Below are 19,401 nucleotides of genomic sequence, written 5' to 3'. Positions count from 1 at the left end.
GGAAGCGAGAGCGGCCATAGGCTGATATAAAGGCCGAGGCCACGCCCACGCCGCGGAGCCGGCCAATCAACGACGGGGGAGGCGGAAGCCTGAAAGGACAGGTAAGGCGCGGAGCCACGCCTACTCCTGGGGAGGGCTGCTCCCGCTGGAAGGAAGAAGCAGGCGCACCCTGGGAATGTTCGCGCCTTTACCTGGGAGTAAATCCCACTAGGCAGTGGAAGACAGGAGTGCCTGGCGTGCTATGGTCCATGGGGTCACGAAGAGTCGGACACGACTAAACGACTAAACAACAACAAAATCCCACTAAGCAGCGCGGGGCTTCCTTTTGAATAGGCAGTGCAGAGGACGGCGTTAATCTTTCGCTGGTGGATTTAGATTCAAGGCAGAGAAAATATAAAGGCTCCTTCCTCAAACAGGTGCCCTCCAGATATTTGGGCACTGGTGGGACTTCTTGTCCACTAGAGGGCACCAAGTTTGGGAAAGGCAGCTCTGTTTCTGGAAGATCCTGTGCTGTATATGGACGAATGCACACCAGACATGTAAAACACATCCAATGTTCATGGCTACCTCCCCCAAAATCCTGGCAACTGTAGTTTTGCGCTCACATAGTTCCCCAGCAGGCTGAACAAGCTTTTATTCCCAATATCCTGTGTTTTAAATGTGTATTGCAAGTGCTTTAAACCTTCCACTTGGATCCGACCTGTGTCACTACAGCAGCACTCAGACCAGGCAAATATTGAACGTAACAGATTGGCAGAAAAGACACTACCACCTCAAATTAGAGACAATGCATGTACTTTTGTAACCCAATAAAATCTTTAATAAAAATTATTTTTAAAAAATTGATAAGTGGGTCCTAAAATGCCAATTTAGGGAAATGGTAGGATCCTGCTCTGAAAAGATTAGACTCACTGCTCTAAGGCACTTAAAAATAAGTATTGTTTTTCATTCCTTTTCAATTTGTTAGCAATGTATTACCTTATAAATTAAATACCTTATTTTTCCGTGTAAAAGACAATGTTTTTGCTAAATACCTGCAGATGCTTCCGCCATCAGACAAGGATTGCCTCCTCCTTCTCCTTCCCCCCTCCCCAGCTGCATGTGCCACTCTTTCTTGTGTGTGTGCACACACAGGTGCCATGCGCCGCAAACGGCGCAATGGCACCAACGGAGCACTGCGAGTAAAAGTGCATCCGGTCCTTCTTCATTTCTCAGTTTGGAGTTCAAAAAAATAGGGGTCATCTTACACATGGAAAAATACAGTAATATCCTTTTGGACTAGGCCTGCACATATTTTACAGAACCTGACGCAAACAATGCCATTTCAAAACATGCTGGTGCCAATGTCTTTCCACCAATCTGGTGCCCTACTGATGTTTTGAACGATAACTCCTCCCTTCCCACTGGCACCAGAGGTAGGAGAAGGCCTGTTTTTGTGCTAAGGGAAGAGAAAAGAAATCACAGCAGATTCAAAGTTTGTGTTTTATTTTTCATGATAAAAAACACACGCACACACACCATTCTGAGGCACAACAGATTTCTCTGACAGATTATCCAATTGTTCACACTTAGGGCTCTGATATTTCCCCTTCCTTCCAGTGCCCTCCTGTGGCCAAGAAGAGCAGATTTGACGTGGAGAAGGAAGAGGGGTGGAACCTCCGTCACTGAGGCTGGACGGATCCCTCAACAGAATGGCTAGGAGGGCTGGCAGGAAATATGGGGCCTGTTTTAATTCACTGATGGGATTGGTTTTTCTTTATACGGCAGCTGTTTCTTGAAGAGCAACACCCCAATTTGTTTGGAAACGCTGGCAGCTCTGCTGTCGCTCCCGAGTACCCCTAGAACCGCAGAGGGGAACACAATCCACCTGGCGCAGATCAGTTCTTCTTGCTCTTGGGGGTGTCGTACTTTCTTTTGCTCGAGTACCAGAGGAGCAGAGGGATGCCGATGGAGGGGAGCGTCATGACCCCAAAGGCTGCCCAATCCAGCTTTATAAAAGAAAAGGAGGTGAAGGGGAAATAATTACTACTTGTTTCACTTCAGCAAGTTCATTGTGCTAGTCCAGTGGTTTCCAAAGGGTGGGGGGAGGCAACACCCCCTGGGAAGCAGTGGGATTACAGTGGTAAGGGAGGCAGCTGGAGGTGTAAATGGCTATCAGACTTTGAAAAGCTGGCATCACATGATGAAGTTAATCAACTCTGTTGAGATCATTAAACTAAATAGTTTAAACTAGATTTTGAACAGATGTGCAACTAGCTGTTAGTAACACATCTTCCTTAGTGGGTTGTGCACACCACTATTCTGAATAATGCTTTTTATAGAGTAGAATAGGGGGCACTGGGAATTAGTTTATGGAATCAAGGGGATGGTGGCTTGAAAAAGTTTGGGAACCACTGTGCTAGTCAAAAGCTGTGACTGTGACAATTATATTAGGTAAAGGTAAAGGTACTCCTGACCATTAGGTCCAGTCGTGACCGACTCTGGGGTTGCGCGCTCATCTCGATTATTGGCCGAGGGAGCCAGGTCATGTGGCCAGCATGACAAAGCCGCTTCTGGCAAACCAGAGCAGCACATGGAAACGCCGTTTACCTTCCCGCTATAGCGGTTCCTATTTATCTACTTGCATTTTGAAGTGCTTTCGAACTGCTAGGTTGGCAGGAGCTGGGACCAAGCAACGGGAGCTCACCCCGTCACAGGGATTCGAACCGCCGACCTTCTGATCAGCAAGCCCTAGGCTCAGTGGTTTAACCACAGCGCCACCTGGGTCCTGACAATTATATTATGGTGTTCCAAAACTAGTAATAATATAAGAAACATAAATAATATAAAGGAAAGGAAAATCAGAAGTCCCACCAGCTAACTTGGTTTCAGATTAAACCCCCAAGTCTCTAGAACGCTTTGTGGTATTACTATCTAAATCTCTTTCTAGTGTGTTTTTTTTTGCAGCCATGCAAAAAAGGGCCACTTTATGTTTCCCAGCCCATTAGTGTGATGAAAAAGAAACTGAACCATTTCTACCAGTTACAGGTAGGTAGCCGTGTTGGTCTGAGTCGAAGCAAAATAAAAAAATTCCTTCAGTAGCACCTTAAAGACCAACTAAGTTTATATTTTGGTATGAGCTTTCGTGTGCATGCATCTGAAGAATGTATCTGAAGAAGTGTGCATGCACACGAAAGCTCATACCAAAATATAAACTTCATTTCTACCAGGTTATTTCTGCTGACATACGTCAACAAGGGTTTCAGAAATCTGCCTCTTGGAACCTCCTTGAAGGAGGTTTAACAGACTGAAGGACATCATCCTCTTTCTATGCTCCTCCGGATGGAAACATGCCGATGGGGACAGATATACCCCTGCTTTAACTCGTTTACACACTGCCTTGTATATTATGTACTACAAAGCTCAATGACAAAGCTCTTTAGCGTGGAAACCATCGGATTACTGGAACGACGACTGAGCACTGAACCACTGCTATATCACAAGTGGACTCTTTATTACTGTGTTTGCAATTGTTCAAGATAAAATCTATTTTGGAAGGAGATGAAATGAGCACCGAACCACTGATATATTACAAGTGAACTTTTAATTTACTATGTTTCCAATTGTTTCAGATAAAACCTGTTTGGGGAAGAAACTACTTTTGCCCTTTTTATGGATGTTTATTGTTTGTATGTTTATTGTTTATGTATGTTTATAGGAACCGCTACAGCGGGAAGGTAAACGGCTTCCATGTGCTGCTCTGGTTTGCCAGAAGTGGCTTTGTCATGATGGCCACATGACCTGGAAGCTATACGCCGGCTCCCTCGGCCAATAATGCGAGATGAGCGCGCAACCCCAGAGTTGGTCACGACTGGACCTAATATTCAGGGGTCCCTTTACCTTTACCTTTTATTGTTTGTTTACAGAGTGTTGCCTTGGTGATTATTATCTTGTGTCGATTGTGGCAGTCACTGTGTCACCACCCTGTCCATTGTTTTATTCTAACAATCTAAGGGCAGCTCCGCTGGATCAAAGCAACGACCTATCTTAGAGCCCAGCATCCTAGTCTCAGAGCAGCCAACCAGATGCCCCAATTGGAAGCCTGTAAACAGGATGTGTACAGTTCTGGTCGTCACACCTCAAAAAGGATATTGCAGAGCTGGAAAAAGTTCAGAATGATAAAGGAGAAGGAGCATCTCCCCTACAAATAAGGGTTGAAGAGTTTTGGAATTTTCAGTTTAGAGCAAAGGCAAGCAAACAACATGATATAAAAGTTTATAAAAGTAAGCATGGCAGGAAGAAAGTGGATAGATGCAAGTTTTTCTCCCTCTCTCATAACTCTAGAACTCGTGGAGAGAAACGACTTCTTCACACAGCACATAGCTAAACTATGAAGCTTGCTCTCGCAGGAGGCAGTGATAATGGCCATCGGCCTGGGTGGCTTTAAAAAGAGGATTGGGCAAATTCCCCCCCCCCCCACATACTCCTCTATGCTTGTGCAGCAGCCAGACTCCTCATAGTGCAGAATTGGAAGGGGGAAAGGGTCCCGACCATTTTAGAATGGCAGGAAAAATTAGTAGAATTTATGAATCTCTCCAAAATGACAGCAGCGATTAGAAATATCCCCAAACAGAGCTGTAAAAAGGAATGGAAATATGTTGAGGACTGTTTGAAGAAAGAAGGGATAAATATCGATTTGGTGATTTGTTTATAGACTGAAGGATATGTAGGGAAATATAGAGAATATGTATAAATAGCAACTTAGATAAAGTAAGATAAAAGAAATTAAGTAAAGGAAAGCGGTACGCAAACAATAGGAAGTTTTTAAAATAATTTTCTTTTCTTTCTTTTTTTAAATATTGTATCAAAGTTATTATTTTCTTTTTTTCCCTATTCCCCCCCCCTTTTCCCCCCTTTATTGCATTATTATTTGTATTATATATTATTTGGATTGTATTATTCGCTTTTTTTTATTCATGTCTTTGTTTCTATTTTCTATTTCTGTTTGTCTGGATTATGTTTTATGTATTTAATTCCTTTTCTCTTTTTTTCGTTTGTATTTGGATGTAATATTTTAAGGAATTGAAATAAAGTCTGTTAAAAAAAAGAAGAAGAAGAAAAGAGGATTGGGCAAATTCATGGCGGAGGTTCTTAATGGCTCTGCTCTGCCACCACAGTCAGAGGCGGCAATGCTTCTGAATGCAAGCTGCTGGAAGCCACAGGAGGAGGAAATGCCCTGGTGCTCCAGTTCTGCTTGCAAGTTTCCTACTTGGGCACCTGGTTGGCCACTGCGAGATCAGGATGCTGGACTAAATGGGCCATTGGCCTGATCCACCAGGCTCTTCTGTTTTTAATGCCCCCAATGTTGTAACAGAGCAGGCTGACAGCACTGCTTTCTTTACTTACAAAGTGTGGCGAAAACCTCCGGTCAAATTCTCGCTGGGCAAGGATCCCCCCTTGCCCTGGAGCGCTGGTGAAGCCCACCTGGAAAGAAAGAAAAATCGAGGGGGTTTTTTAGTTGCAGGTAGGTAGCCGTGTTGGTCTGAGTCGAAACAAAATAAAAAAAAATTCCTTCAGTAGCACCTTAAAGACCAACTAAGGCTTTTATTTTGGTATGAGCTTTCGTGTGCATGCACACTTCTTCAGATACACTGAGACAGATGACAGTTGTTAACAGCCATCAACAGGTTTACCACTCCTATCAGCCCATCACCCATTCCCATCACCCCCACCCCCCACCCTCTGAATATACAAGGGTCTGGTGGCTTCTGTCTCAGTGTATCTGAAGAAGTGTGCATGCACACGAAAGCTCATACCAAAATAAAAACTTAGTTGGTCTTTAAGGTGCTACTGAAGGAATTTTTTTATTTTGTTTCGAGGGGGTTTGTGTTTGTTATTATTATTCTTATTATGTATTTATTTATACGCCGCCTTTTCCCCTGAAGGGTCTTGGTGCTTGTGGTCATGCGAGGTCTCCTTGTTAAACAACCACCAGAAAACTCTTAACCCCGGGGTTTCCCAGATTTGGGCCTATAGCTGCTTTTGGACTACAATTCCCATCCCACACGCATTTCCCAAATTTCCCTGCACAAGTCATAGGACTCAAGGAAGGGAGGGGACAGTGGCAACTACAAAGAATGCCTCTGCTCATGAGCCAAGCCGAAGCCTGTGGGCCCCTGCAGACACCAGACTCCACCCAAGGCGCTTGCTACTTACCACTACCTGGGCCCCCTCCTGCGCCAGGTAGGTGATGGTGGCCGAGGTGAAGTTGAAGTAGCCGGCTTTCAGGGGCCTCAGGACCACCGTGTGGGACACGTTGCTAGCACTGAGCGGACCGTGGCTAAGGAAGCAGACTGTGTCACGGGAGCAGGGGGGGGGTTTCGTGGGAAGAGACAAGGGGGTGGTTTGGGTCTTACTGCTCATCCGTGTAACACTGAATACTTGCTCAGTGCTTCAAGATAAAAAAGGGACAATCCCGAGGGCTTGTTGAGGCTTAAGATCTAAACTCAAACATTTTGGGGGGCCCTGCCCTGATAGTTCCATAAGCTTATCCCCAGTGCCCCTACTCTACCCTAGAAAACGCATTACAGGCGACTCAATTTATGCAGGGGTTGTGTTCCAGTGATAACACAAGAAAGTCAAAGTTCCATCTAGTCCAAACACCTTGAGTTCAATGGTGGGTGGAAATGACAAAGTCCCCGCCCCCCCCCCGATGCCTGCCCCCTTTTTATTTTTGTCAAATGCATAAAGCTGAATGCACACAAGTTAAAGGCGATTTAAGTTGTGAGTTACCTGCATTCAGAACAGCGGTTTGCACGACCCAGTAAGGAAGGTAATTAACACAAGAAAACTCAACACAGTAACATTTAACTGCACATTTATTCCAAATCCAACTAAGACTATTGAGTTTGATTAAGAAGATGGGTCATTGGTCTGATCCAGCAGGCTGCTCTATTGTTCTCATAACTTGTAAGGAGTCTAAAAAGAGCCACTGTCACCCCTACACACACCCGCCACACTCTGTGCAAGGAAAAGGATACGGTGCGATCCTGTCCCACTTGACATTGAGCATCCCAGAAACAATGCCGAAGTCTTCAGGAGGAAACGAGTCGTCCGACAACTCCACCTCTAAGGCAGCACTTTACGCCAGCAGATAAAAGGATTGGGATAACAGTATTAGGAACAAGGCAGGGTGTGTGGGGTGGTGAGACCCTAACCTAGATCCCTTCCAATCTGGCTTCCAACTTCAGTTTGGAACTGAAACTACCTTGATCATCCTGGCAGATGATTTGTGTTGTGAGATGGAAATGGTAAGTGAAATCTTATGGATTCTCCAGGATTTCTTAGCAGCCATTGACCATGGCATCCTGTCCTTCCCAGAGGGTAGGTCCCTGAAGTCTGGTGTGTAGGTGCCACAGCAATCCATCTTATTCCCAAACGCTATTCTTTAACACCTAATCATGGGCCAATGGCAAGAGGCACCTGGAGATAAGGGCTAGGGTGCCATCAATACACAGCTGGCAGCGGCTTAATTTTTGATTAGCCAAGTAACCTTAATGATTACCACTATTTTAAAAAAATAGAAAGTATCTTTTTTTAAAAAAAAGTTATATGACGGTAAAGAAATATTGATGATGATGATTTAACGCATTTGTATTCAATTTTTCTCCCAAATTGGAATTCAAGACAGCTTCCAACATTTTAAAAAACGTTACAACATACAATGTAATAAAGACAAACTAAAAACAATCATTAAAAATACAACAAAACACATTTAGAACCAGCAATTAAAAGTACAGTTTGCCCCGACAGCAGCCCAGTGGTCAGCATTGTCTGCGCCTTAGTTTCCAAAGGTCCGACTGAAAAGGAAGTTTGTATCCTGCGGGCCAAAGGATAACAAAAAGGCAACCAGTCTAACCTTTCTTGAGATGGAATTACATCTGGGAGCAGCTATACAGAAGCCTCTCTCTTGGGTCCACCAGCCATGCATCTGATGTTGAAGGTGCACTCCCAAGGTTCTTATAGGGAGATATACTCTTTCAGGTGGCCTGGGCCGAAGCCCTACAGGGCTTTATAGGTTATAACCAACACTTTGAATTTTCCCTGGAAACAGACTAGTAGTCAGTGACAGGAGAATAACATGCTTCCTGCAACCTGTCTGATCACAGCATTCTGCACCAGCTGCAGCTTCTAAAAACTTTTCAAAGGCATCTCCATGGAAAGAGCATTGAGATACCAACCATCAGCCTTTCCTAAGAGGGATTTACCTGGAGCCAACGTTGTAGATGTTGTACTGCAAAGTGAGATCCCGGCCCTCGACAGCATATCTGTTCAACAGGGACTTGGAGGCCAAGAGCCTGGCCCCTTCCTCGCCGTACACCGAGGAGGTGGCAACCAGCACGGCAAGAATCAACAGCTTCATCTGGAATGGAGAAGAGATGGATTTGTAGTTGCACCTGAAGGAGAAGAATATCATTTGGCAGAGAAAAAGTGAAGTACAGAATGGTGAATCTGTTTAAAGTGTGAGGGAGGGAAACAGTATCAGCACAGCGAGTAAATGGGTGTTTATTTTTAAAAACCTGCTGCCAAATTAATAAAATTGAAATTTTGTTTTAATCGGTTAGCCTAACGGATTCACCAATTAAAACACTGCCATCTAACTAAACAGAGATTAGAACCCCTACTTTGCCTCTAAACGAGTATGGTTCTGGGATGGCTAAAGAGTGTATAACCCTAATCCATGATAAGTGGTCTTTGAGCATCCATGCTCAAACATTAAATAAATATGGCCATGCCTCCAAAGTGAAACAGGTGAATTAAAATAAATCAGTAAAAATACAATTAAGAACCATACAAAATCTTAGAACAGTGGATTACAATTGCTACAACAGGCAGAAAAATGATTTACATAGTTCGCCAAGACCTTCAGCAATTTTCATCTGGCCCATGGAGGAAAAAGTTTGGGAACTGCTGAGCTAGAGAAGGGAATGCTGGGCCAAGTGAATTTTATTTATTAACACAGTCCATACAGTGCTGCTTCCTGTGATCCAGCACCACTATAGGTTTATCCTATAGTTCTGATTCCCTCAACTGAATGGCAAATACTCTGATTTTTCTCTCTACTGTGATCTCGTCCTCTTTTTCTTTTAGCAGGGGTCCTCCCCAATTGCTCAGAAATTGCCCCATAATAGGATCCTGTCAAGAGCCAGTGTGATGTAGTGGGTAGAGCACCAGTCTAGTAGAGACCAGGGTTGAAATCCCCACTTGGCCATCATGAAGTTCAGTAGGTGACCTTGGGCCAGTCAACATCCCTCTCAGCCTAGCCTACCTCACAGGGTTGTTGTGGGGATTAAATTAGGAGAGAGATAATGGTGTGCGCCACCTTGAACACTACAGAGCAAAAAGTGGGATAAAAACCCAATAGACAGTAGTAGTAATCGCAGTAATAGCAGTAGTTCATCTTGCCAAGTGGTCATTCTGACTGCCAGCACCTCTCCAGAATCTCAGTCCATGACAAGAGACAATATTGTGTAGCAAAGAGTTCGACCAGAGAGAGACCAGGGTTCGAATCCCTACTCAGCCAGGAAGCTCACTAAGCCCTGAGCTCAGTCCCTGCCTCTCAGCCTAACCAACCTAACACACGGTTGTGGTGGTGATTAAATATGGACTAGGATTTAGGAGACCAGGGTTCAAAACCTCCACTTGGCCATGAAACTGCTGGGGGGGGATCTCACTGTCCTCTCAGTCTAACCAACCTCAAAGGGTTGTTGTGGGGATAAAACCCGGGGGGGGGTGACACCCACGTGCGCCACCTCGAGCTCCTTGGAGGCAAGAAGATGGGGCACAACTGCTGTGAATGAATGAATGAACAAAACTTTCTCTGCCATGCCTCCTTGCACCTAGCACCCAGTTCCAATCGCCCTCCTTTTCCCTGGCAGAAGAGACCCCCCCTTCTCCAATCAACTTGCATTTTCCCGACTAGAACCCCCCCCCCCAATCTCATTTTCTCATCCAAGGCTGTCCTGCAATCAGACCCCCAAACCCGGTTTTGCCTGCCAAGACCACCTCCCCTCCCCTCCTGCGCTCGCCCACCTCGGCTCCTGCAGCTGCCAGCAGAACGGAAGAGAGAGTCAGCACTCGCCGCGACCGGAACCCCGCCTCTCGCGAGCGAGCGCCCATTACGTACCTTTCTCGCGTTGCCGCTGAGCTCTCTGGGAAATGTGGTCCTCAGGCCCTGCTTGTTGTTGTTTAGTCGTTTAGTCGTGTCCGACTCTTCGTGACCCCATGGACCATAGCACGCCAGGCACTCCTGTCTTGCACTGCCTCCCGCAGTTTGGTCAAACTCATGTTCGTAGCTTCAAGAACACTGTCCAACCATCTCATCCTCTGTCGTCCCCTTCTCCTAGTGCCCTCCATCTTTCCCAACATCAGGGTCTTTTCCAAGGATTCTTCTCTTCTCATGAGGTGGCCAAAGTATTGGAGCCTCAGCTTCACGATCTGTCCTTCCAGGGAGCACTCAGGGCTGATTTCCTTAAGAATGGATAGGTTTGATCTTCTAGCAGTCCATGGGACTCTCAAGAGTCTCCTCCAGCACCATAATTCAAAAGCATCAATTCTTCGGCGATCAGCCTTCTTTATGGTCCAGCTCTCACTTCCATACATCACTACTGGGAAAACCATAGCTTTAACTATACGGACCTTTGTCGGCAAGGTGATGTCTCTGCTTTTTAAGATGCTGTCTAGGTTTGTCATTGCTTTTCTCCCAAGAAGCAGGCGTCTTTTAATTTCGTGACTGCTGTCACCATCTGCAGTGATCAAGGAGCCCAAGAAAGTAAAACCTCTCACTGCCTCCATTTCTTCCCCTTCTATTTGCCAGGAGGTGATGGGACCAGTGGCCATGATCTTGGTTTTTTTGATGTTGAGCTTCAGACCATATTTTGCGCTCTCCTCTTTCACCCTCATTAAAAGGTTCTTTAATTCCTCCTCGCTTTCTGCCATCAAGGTTGTGTCATCTGCATATCTGAGGTTGTTGATATTTCTTCCGGCAATCTTAATTCCGGCTTAGGAACCTGTGTTGAGACAAGCTGGAGGATGCCCGTGGCCCTTTTGGCTCAGCATCCTTTTCTCCCAGATGAACCAGAGGGATGCCCACAGGAAGGTCCTGAGCACAATAGCAAACCTCCTCTCTTGTGGCTGCCAGCAACTGGCACCTGATCCAGCATTTTACCACCTGCTCTCAGGTTATTTGGGTGTTAGAATATGCAAGAAACATGAAAGATCATTAGGAGAGCCCTGCTAGATCAGACCAGTGGCCCATCGAGTCCCTTGCATAGTTTTATAAGCTTCTATCATCATGTCACCTCTTTCTTGACTTTTCTCTAAACTAGCCATTCCCAAATGCTGCAATCTTTCCTCACAGGGGAGTCGCTCCATCCTTCTCGTGACCCTATTCTGAACCTTTTCCAAGTCTACAATATCCATTTGGAGAGGAGGTGACCAGAACAGTATTCCAAATGTGGTCTTAGATATGTATAACAACATTTTGATAGTGGCAATTCTATTTTCAATTCCTCTAATGACCCCTAGCATGGAATTTCCCTTTTTCATGCCTTCCACATGCTGGGTCGACATTTTCATTGAGCTATCCGTTAAGGCTCTAAAGTGTTACTCCTTTTCTGCCATCACCAGTTCAGCCCCCATGAGAAATTATTATTTTTTGCCCCCCACAGCAATCACTAGACACTTGTTTACACTGAATTGGATTTGCCATTTTACTGCCCATTCACTCAGTTTAGAGAAGACCCTTTTGGAGCTCTTGGCAATCGTTTTAACAACCCTGAAAAAATCTAGTATCATCAGCAAATTTTGCCACTTCACCGCTAAGTCCTAACTCTAGATTGTTTATGAACAAGTTAAAAAACACAGAATTCAATACCAATCCTTGGGGGACTCCACTTTTTACCTCTCTTCGTTTGGAGAACTGTTCATTTGGACAGTTAACTATCCCATTTGGTCACTGTAACTATTTTGTGTTCAGATAAATCACCAGTTCCTCTGCCTTTTTGCATTTCATTGCTCACTGAACTCATTTTTCCACACCCACCCAGTGTGACGTATGCCAACCAATTCAAGATTTCACTTCATGCATCTGATTGGCAGCACTGGCAAAGCCCTGTGGAAAACTTCACCCACAGCACTTTGCAAATGGGCAAAAAAGGGGTTGCCTGGTGTTAAAGTGACATCAGGTGATCGACAGGTGACTTGCCCCACCTACCTGTCAAATTTAGCCTGCAGGAGGTGGGGGAGATAGCCAGTTCCCCAACCCCACTTTAACCCAAAGAACACCCTCATTCCTAGCTGCCACTTTTTATTTAGCGCAAACTGTTTTTGTTTGTTTAAATTGCATTAGGCAAGCAGGCTGACCTGGCTTGTCTTACTCATCATGAACCTTTCCTGAAAAGATCACACTGCAGAACCATGTTTATAACAACCATGTTTATTTTGAATCACTGTCTCTTCCCACACCACATAATACTGCCAGCCAGCGCAGAAAGAGAAATCAAATTTTACAAGCATTGCTAATCTACGGAAATCGTATATTGTCGCAGTGTGGTAGGAATAGGTATACAGTTGCTCTAGGGTAGCTTTTACCCACCTGGCAGCCCTCCAGATGTGTGGGACCACAATGCCCATCCACCCCAGCCAATGTGATTGCAATTGTCACCCAAAATATCTGGAGGACGTGAGGTTTGCTACCGTGGCTCCAGGGAGACTGAGAGCTTTGAGTTGGACAGGATGGCATGTGCCAAGGCTGCTAGCTGGCGGGGTTGGGAGAGGAGGCTGAGCCCTTTGTGGTGCGCTGATCTGGCTGCCCCAGGCGCTCCTGGTTTTGCTTCTCCTGCCTGGCAAGGAGGATGTTCATGGACTCTCGCATGTCTTCGAGGAGGGAGAGCTGTGCCTGTGCGATCTGCGTCTGTGTCTGGATGTTGTTGTGCATGCACTCCAGCAGGCCGAAACACTCCTGGGGCTGATGTTCAGGGGCTGGGGAGAGAGAGAGGAGGAGGGAAGGGAACAGGCAGAGTTTGGCTGAATCATCCACGTTTTCTGCAAAGAGAGGCGTACACAGAGCTGCTTCTCCCCACTGTGTCTGCCTATGCACATTGCATTTAAAGCACAGTCTCCCGACAAATGAAATAACTGCGGGAACTGTAGTTTGTTTATGGTGCTGGGAATTATAGGTCTGAGAGGTAAACATCAGTTCCCAGGGGAATGTGCTTTAAATGTGCTTTCCCATTTGTGGTGAGAAAGAGGAAGCCAATTCTTGGTCTAGGTGGTTGAGCCTCTGGGATCACTAGCCAGATGTTGGTCCCAGATCCCATGCTGGCATTGCGCTTGAGTCTTGACTAAAAGCGAACAGAACCCCCTTGGTGCGCCCCAAAGAACTTTGGTCACTTTCCAATCTAAGGAGCTTCGTATGTGGGTGCTGGCTGTAGCAAGAGCTTCTTTAGCCCAGAAAAGGAAGATGCTACGGAACTTAAACCTTTCACTATGGTACAAGACTATGTGGACTATGTGGTTACTGCAGGGAAGATAACTCACAAATTACACATTTCTAAAAGTAAGGAAAACCCATAACATTGCTATACCGTTTGGTGGGATTATTAAATTCAGATATACAAAACTTTCTTCTCAAATTTAAAAAATGGCTTTCATTATGTGTTTTGCTGCTTCTATTTATCTGCATTATCTGCTCTTTACGCTGGTACCTTGTTTTTCGAACAGAATGCATTCCAGGAGTCCATTCGACTCCCGGAACCGTTCAAAAACCAAAGCACGGCTTCTGATTGGCTGCAGGAGCGTCCTGCAAGCCAATCGGAAACTGTGCTGGACGTTCAGCTTCCAAAAACTGTTTGAAAACCGGAACACTCACTTCCGGGTTTCTATCGTTCGGGAGCCGATTTGTTCGGGTGCCAAGGCGTCCGGCTTCCAAGGTACGACTGTATTTGGAAAACACAACCTGTGTATTGCTCCTATATTGTGTAAACTTACTTATGTTTTTGTTTGTTTGCACTTTTGATTCCATTTTAAGAAAAACTTAAAAAGCAGGGGACAGGGGGCAAGGTAAGAACCCTAGAGGGGAGGGGAGGGGTCAGGGAATAACTCAAAGCAGACTGAGTAGGCATACAAATATTATATGCATCTCTACATATAAAGGTGTACAAAGTGGTGTCCACTTTTTTGGCCATGGGGCTACTCTAATATGATGGTCCACATGCATGTAAAGCATGAGAGGGTTCCCCTAACTTACAGAAATGTCTCTTTCCCTTCCCGATCCGAGCTGTCTGGGTATATGGCAGGCCTGAGCTGGGCTTCCACTGAGTTGACGGGAGTTCCAGAAAACTGGGGGAGGGTTTGGCCGGACACAGAGGCTTAAAAGGAGGAGGTGGAGGACCATCAAAGTCTTCTCCTGTTAAGAGAGAAAGAGTGGATCAGGTTGCATGGCCAAGTTCTCTAGAATCCTGGGATCAACTCTCACATTGTTAAAAGTCATCTTAGTTTATTAATTGTATGAGCTGGGTTAGTCACTGAAATTAGATTAAGCAGTTAAATTTGCATGCATTTGCATTCGGATATAAAAATTGTTTTGTGCAAGAAGCGCAATTTATTTTGAGTAGCGGCGGACATTATCTTGGAAAAGACATTCCCTCCTGTGTGAGGGAAAACAGGGAAAGTATGTTAAGATGCTGATATCACAGATAAAACTGAATGGATGGCAGCTGATTTCAGCATCAGCCTTCAGCCAGGCCTTTGGCTGATTGTCTATGTACTTTTAAATGAGTTTGAGGGAGGGTGGGGGTTGTTATTTGGTTTTTTGTTTTGTTTTTAATATGTACTTTGTGGTTTTATTCTGTATATTTATGCTGTGAAACGCCCTGAGATCTTCACATGAAGGGCAGTATACAAATATAATAAATTAATAATAACTTTTAAACTGCTCCTGCTGCTGTACCATTACCAATAAAAGCAGCAGATTGCAACAAGAGAGCAATTGTTTTTATCTCTGTACCAGGAAAAGCTTCACTGTTAATTCTTGCATCTCAAACTGCTGTTAAAAGATGTAGCAAAGCGGTTGACTGAAAAAGCCGAAATCACTGGAAACACAGATGAAAGTGACAGAGTTTGGCTGGGTCATTCCCCCCCCCAGGGGCAAAGATAACTAAATAAAAACACTTACGTGGGACTTGTGAAGATCTTCTTGGTGTACCTGAAAAATATAAAATTATAGCTATTATAGATCTTTATTGGTGTGAATAGGTTGCTCTTTTTATTTAGTAGATATTCATTTTATTCCTCTGTAAATATAGAGTCCATTCTTTTGCTGTCTCTTTTGTCTAGGGGGAAAAGTTGCCAAGTACTTTTATCTGACCCTCCAAACTCAGCTCTGGGACTTTTAATAAATCTGGCAGAACTTATTCTACCTCCACCTCATTAGCTTTCTCTATGGCTTGTTGTGGCCAACATTGCCTCAGGTGAAGCCACCACGTTTTTCTCACCATAAGGCACATAAGGATGCAGGGAATTTAGGACTGGTGCCATGGCTGCCAGCACAACTTCAGAGGTACATGGTATAAGTGACATCCATAAGGTACAAAAGGGTCTCAAACTGAGACTGTAGCAGAGGGGCCATGCAGCTCACTTCTGGCACCAATGTTGCAGCTTGCCACAGGAGAGGACTTTGGGCTGCTCTTTGCTGGGCTGTAGCATCACCTCCACTGCTGATGGCCAGGAAGTGGTACTTAGGGTTGCCATTTCCCCCCAAGCATGGCAGCCCTAGTGGTACTGCAGCTACCCAAACAGCAAGTGCTAATACAGGGTTGCCAAGTCTCTTTACCCCAGTGTGTGTGTGTGTGTGTGTGTGTGTACATGTACTTGTGTGTAGAGCACAAAGACTGAGGGGTGCAGCTGGGGGACAGCACTTGGAGGTATTGCAGCACATTGCTTGATGCTCCACATTGGGGAATATTGGATCCCTTAACAGCGTAGGCAAGTCGGTGCCTCTGACTGTGATAATATATCTTGCTCACTTGGGTGAAAGAGAGAGGTGTTTTTACAGACCTCTAACTTTTGTGTGGTACGAAAGGTAAGAGTCACAGTAGATGCCCTGCCTGCTTTTTGGCCTCTGGCCTTGCCCACCGGGGATATGTGACTCCCACAAGTTTATCCATGAGGGAATGTGGCCCCCAGGCTGGAAAAAAAGTTCCCTATCACTGGTTTAAAATGTTAGCTGGAGAGGGGAAAAGAAAATGAGTCTGATGTGGGTCTAACCTACTTTTCCGATGCTGCTTCTCATCCTGGGGGTTGATGTCTGGCTCCATCCGAACGGGACTGGAACTCTTACCTGGAACAGGAGGAGAGGAAGAAAATAGTTATTTGTATCACAAGCAAGAGCTTCCAGGTTGGGGAGGGTTTTAAAAAAAGAGGTCCAAGACTGGAAAGCAACTCCCCTTTCATATGGACCGGAGGGAGAGCCTTATGTTTCTTATTTAAGGCCAAGATGGTCTTCCGGTGTCTTTCTGGTTTCATACTGCTGCGGTTGGAAAAAAATGATAGATTAGAGCATACTCAACAGGGTGTACTTGCTTTCCTGGGCTGGCGGCCATTTGAAACCTCAGAAGACAAACCCTAGGTAGGCCTTTTGAGCTTGTCGCAACACGTCCCGCTGCATCCTGCTATCCCTGGCCAAAGGGGACACCTCCTCCTCCTCAATCAGAGGGGCTTTCTTGGTGGCTGCTCCCAGGCTTTGGAACTCCATCCCTAAAGAAGCCAGACTCCCTCTCTCCTTGCAGTCCATCTGTCTGCATGTGAAGTCTTTTACTGTATTCCAAAGGCCTTGGGAAACGGACTAATTTTTTTAAAGGAAATGGCTTATGATAGGGCGGTGCTGTTTTTATGATCTGTGTTTTAATTGGTTGGTTTATTGTATTGTTGTAATTCTATTAGAGTTTAACTACTGTACTTTATAAATAAAGATAATAATAGCAATAATAACAAGAATCAGTGACTGTCCCTCATTGTGCTCTGTTTTTACATTCTGGGCAAGACTGGGAATGTGTTTGTGAGGAGTTGCAAACTCTACCAACTGCTGACCAGCCACTCTTCCTCTTCTCCCAGGTATAAAAAGACGGAGAAGTCCAAGACAGCACCTTGGCTAAATGCAAAGCAGGGTGGTAGGTGTGCATTGGCACTGCACAAAAAATTGCATGGGTGACCATGGGAGAACATCATCCCTGGGGTGATCTTGAGCCAGTCACTCACTGTCTCTCGGCCCAACCTACTTCACAGGGTTGTTGTGGGTATTAAATGAGGAGTGGGAGAACCATGTATACCACTTTGAGCTCCTTGGAGAGAAAAAGGTGGGATATAAATGCGATAAATAAATAAAGTTGCTGTTAATCCAGGTTCATCTTTTTTTTTTTCAGACAAGCAAAAATGCAAGAATCATAGAATTGGAAGGGACCCAAAGGGCCATCTAGTCCAGCCCCCAGCAATGCAGGAAGGGGAGGATCTTTTTTAATTATGAGAAAGTGGCTATTCAAGAGGCACAGCCCACATTCTAAACCGGGGAGATTAGATTCCTTCTTGCCCCCACCCCACCCCCGTCAGACCCACATGAGGCCTCTTCTCTCCCTCTCTCCAATCAACTGCTCTCTGGGGTGAATTGCTCATCTTGTTACTCTCCCAGCTGGAGGTGAATCTGAGAAAGGGCTCTCTCTGTGTACACATACAGGCACCAAGATTGAGCAGCCAATTCTCGTCACAAAACAGATTGCAACTGTTCCTGCATTATGTGCCTAAGATCGGCAAAGAGCGTGTGACAGAGATGACATGGGGATGACATGATATTCAAATGAAGTGCAGTATATACATTTAATAAAATAAAATAAAAGATATGACATGTACAGCACCCCCAGAAGGTGCCTGCATTTAGCATTGAATGCACATTATCATGCAGTAATGTGCACAAGCCATGATACTTGGTACATTGAAGGAGGAGGAGGAGGGAGTGTGGCTATTAGACTTTTCACTTTCATTGTTTTCACTTATAACCACTGTGTGGCTGCACTAGGATTTGTAAGATTAGGTATCATCCATATGTTCAATAAAATAAATGTGGTTCATTCTTTTTGCTCTATAATGGACAGTTTCAAATATCTTTTGCAATCTTTATTGTGTGTGCACGTTGTGTGTGTGTGTCTATGTATTGCTTAATTTTAATAACGTTGGTGTGTGTGAAAATATTCCAATAACTTTTAACCTGTCACTTACATAATTTACATAATTTACAATTTATGCACTGTTATTAGGGATTAATTCTAATTTTATTTATTTTGGCCTTGCATCCTGTCTCTGCCACAAACTCACCAGGTGTCCTAACCATAACATTCTGTCTTAAATCTTTTTATAGTGTGCCTGCAACTGCATGCTAAACTTGTTACTAAGAATCTGAAACTGAATTGGTTATTTCCTTATCCCACCTGATTTATTTTCCTTTCGTGTCGTATATTTTAAATGCAGATCTTATTTGTATTGATCTCTTTAACAATGTTTTCTCAGCTGAAAAGTGGCCTAATTTTCTTTTTCCTTAAATAAAATGATCCAGAGGATGCAGCAAAATCCAACCCTATAACACGTCTCCCAGGATATCTCACCCTGGAGAAAGCTCAATATCTAACTATCTGCACTCTGGCAGCTCAAAGGGCATCTTCGTCAGGGAAAATACTACAGCTCCCATGATGCTCAGCGGTGAGGATGGGCGAGGGTTAGCTTGGGAGTGAATGGGGCCCGGATTGAAACTTCAACTCCCATGATGCTCCTCTGACCAGAACTTTAAACGAGACCACAAATCTCATCATGTCTAGGCTCAGGCCAGTCAGGACTCGGGAGTTCCTTTTTGTGGTTTCCCAAAAACTCGCCTCTTGGGTGCGACTGGTCGGGGCCGGAGCGCGGCAAGTGCTGCAGCGACCGCCGGTGTGAAGACTCCATCCATCTAACCGCTGACTGGAGCCCGTGCGCGTGCGCACTTCCGCCTCCCTCAGAACTGCGCGCAGGCGTAGTTGGCGTCCTGCCGCTTCCGTTATGCGCAGACGCGTCCAACGGGGGCGGGGTGAATAAGGTGGGACCACGACGCGCAAGCGCATTGCTTTCCCCGTTTTGTAGAGCTGCGCCGCACGCGCTACGCGAAGGGCGGGGTGGGAGGGAGAGGAGACCGTGAGTAGTCCGTTGTCCTATCAACCGATCTTGGTGGAAGAGTGGTGGGTGGGGCCAGGGTGGCAGAGCCCGCTTCCTCATTGGTGGCGGCTGAGGCGCCTCCGGCACTGATTGGCTGCGCAGCCGCAGCAATCACTTTAGGCTGTTCGGGCG

At 45.3% G+C, this 19,401-nt stretch overlaps 2 protein-coding genes across 4 annotated transcripts; both read right to left on the bottom strand.

Annotated features, from left to right (window-relative positions):
- Positions 1-1,468: 1,468 nt before the first annotated feature.
- On the bottom strand, positions 1,469-10,105 carry SSR2 (signal sequence receptor subunit 2). Of its 2 annotated transcripts, none has more exons than XM_060269526.2 (6): positions 10,072-10,105; positions 8,247-8,435; positions 7,020-7,118; positions 6,196-6,304; positions 5,386-5,463; positions 1,469-1,988 (listed from the first exon to the last, which is right to left on the bottom strand). In XM_060269526.2, the coding sequence occupies exons 2-6, from the start codon at positions 8,399-8,401 to the stop codon at positions 1,878-1,880; spliced, it is 552 nt and encodes a 183-aa protein (XP_060125509.1). In that variant the 5' UTR covers positions 8,402-8,435; positions 10,072-10,105; the 3' UTR covers positions 1,469-1,877. The 2 variants fall into 2 exon arrangements, with proteins under 2 accessions (XP_060125509.1, XP_034955040.1); XM_035099149.3 differs by having other exon boundaries at positions 8,247-8,401.
- Positions 10,106-12,459: 2,354 nt separating this feature from the next.
- On the bottom strand, positions 12,460-19,329 carry TSACC (TSSK6 activating cochaperone). Of its 2 annotated transcripts, none has more exons than XM_035099146.3 (5): positions 18,954-19,329; positions 16,310-16,378; positions 15,215-15,244; positions 14,288-14,446; positions 12,460-13,020 (listed from the first exon to the last, which is right to left on the bottom strand). In XM_035099146.3, exons 1-5 carry the CDS (start codon positions 19,327-19,329, stop codon positions 12,794-12,796), a joined length of 861 nt encoding a protein of 286 aa, XP_034955037.2. In that variant the 3' UTR covers positions 12,460-12,793. The 2 variants fall into 2 exon arrangements, with proteins under 2 accessions (XP_034955037.2, XP_088515589.1); XM_088659463.1 differs by lacking the exon at positions 18,954-19,329 and adding an exon at positions 16,487-16,639 and having other exon boundaries at positions 16,310-16,380.
- Between the last annotated feature and the right edge of the window lie 72 nt (positions 19,330-19,401).

This window comes from Zootoca vivipara, chromosome 16 (assembly GCF_965207765.1).
Source record: "Zootoca vivipara chromosome 16, rZooViv2.hap1.1, whole genome shotgun sequence".
Classification (NCBI taxonomy): domain Eukaryota; kingdom Metazoa; phylum Chordata; class Lepidosauria; order Squamata; family Lacertidae; genus Zootoca; species Zootoca vivipara.
Note: the sequence above shows the minus strand (reverse complement) of the source record. Positions and strands in the feature narration are given on the sequence as shown.

What these genes read in the sequence shown, in the direction of transcription:
- TSACC (XM_035099146.3), bottom strand. Translation starts at nt 19,329, where the DNA reads ATGAGGAAGCGGGCTCTGCCACCCTGGCCCCACCCACCACTCTTCCAC. An exon ending in CGACCAGTCGCACCCAAGAG is followed by an intron (nt 16,379 to 18,953) that starts GCGAGTTTTTGG and finishes CTCCTGTTCCAG; the next exon opens with GTAAGAGTTCCAGTCCCGTT. An exon ending in AAGATCTTCACAAGTCCCAC is followed by an intron (nt 14,447 to 15,214) that starts GTAAGTGTTTTT and finishes CTCTCTTAACAG; the next exon opens with GAGAAGACTTTGATGGTCCT.
- SSR2 (XM_060269526.2), bottom strand. Translation starts at nt 8,401, where the DNA reads ATGAAGCTGTTGATTCTTGCCGTGCTGGTTGCCACCTCCTCGGTGTAC. An exon ending in ATCTACAACGTTGGCTCCAG is followed by an intron (nt 7,119 to 8,246) that starts GTAAATCCCTCT and finishes GCTGGCGTAAAG; the next exon opens with TGCTGCCTTAGAGGTGGAGT. An exon ending in AAGTGGGACAGGATCGCACC is followed by an intron (nt 6,305 to 7,019) that starts GTATCCTTTTCC and finishes CGGTCCGCTCAG; the next exon opens with TGCTAGCAACGTGTCCCACA.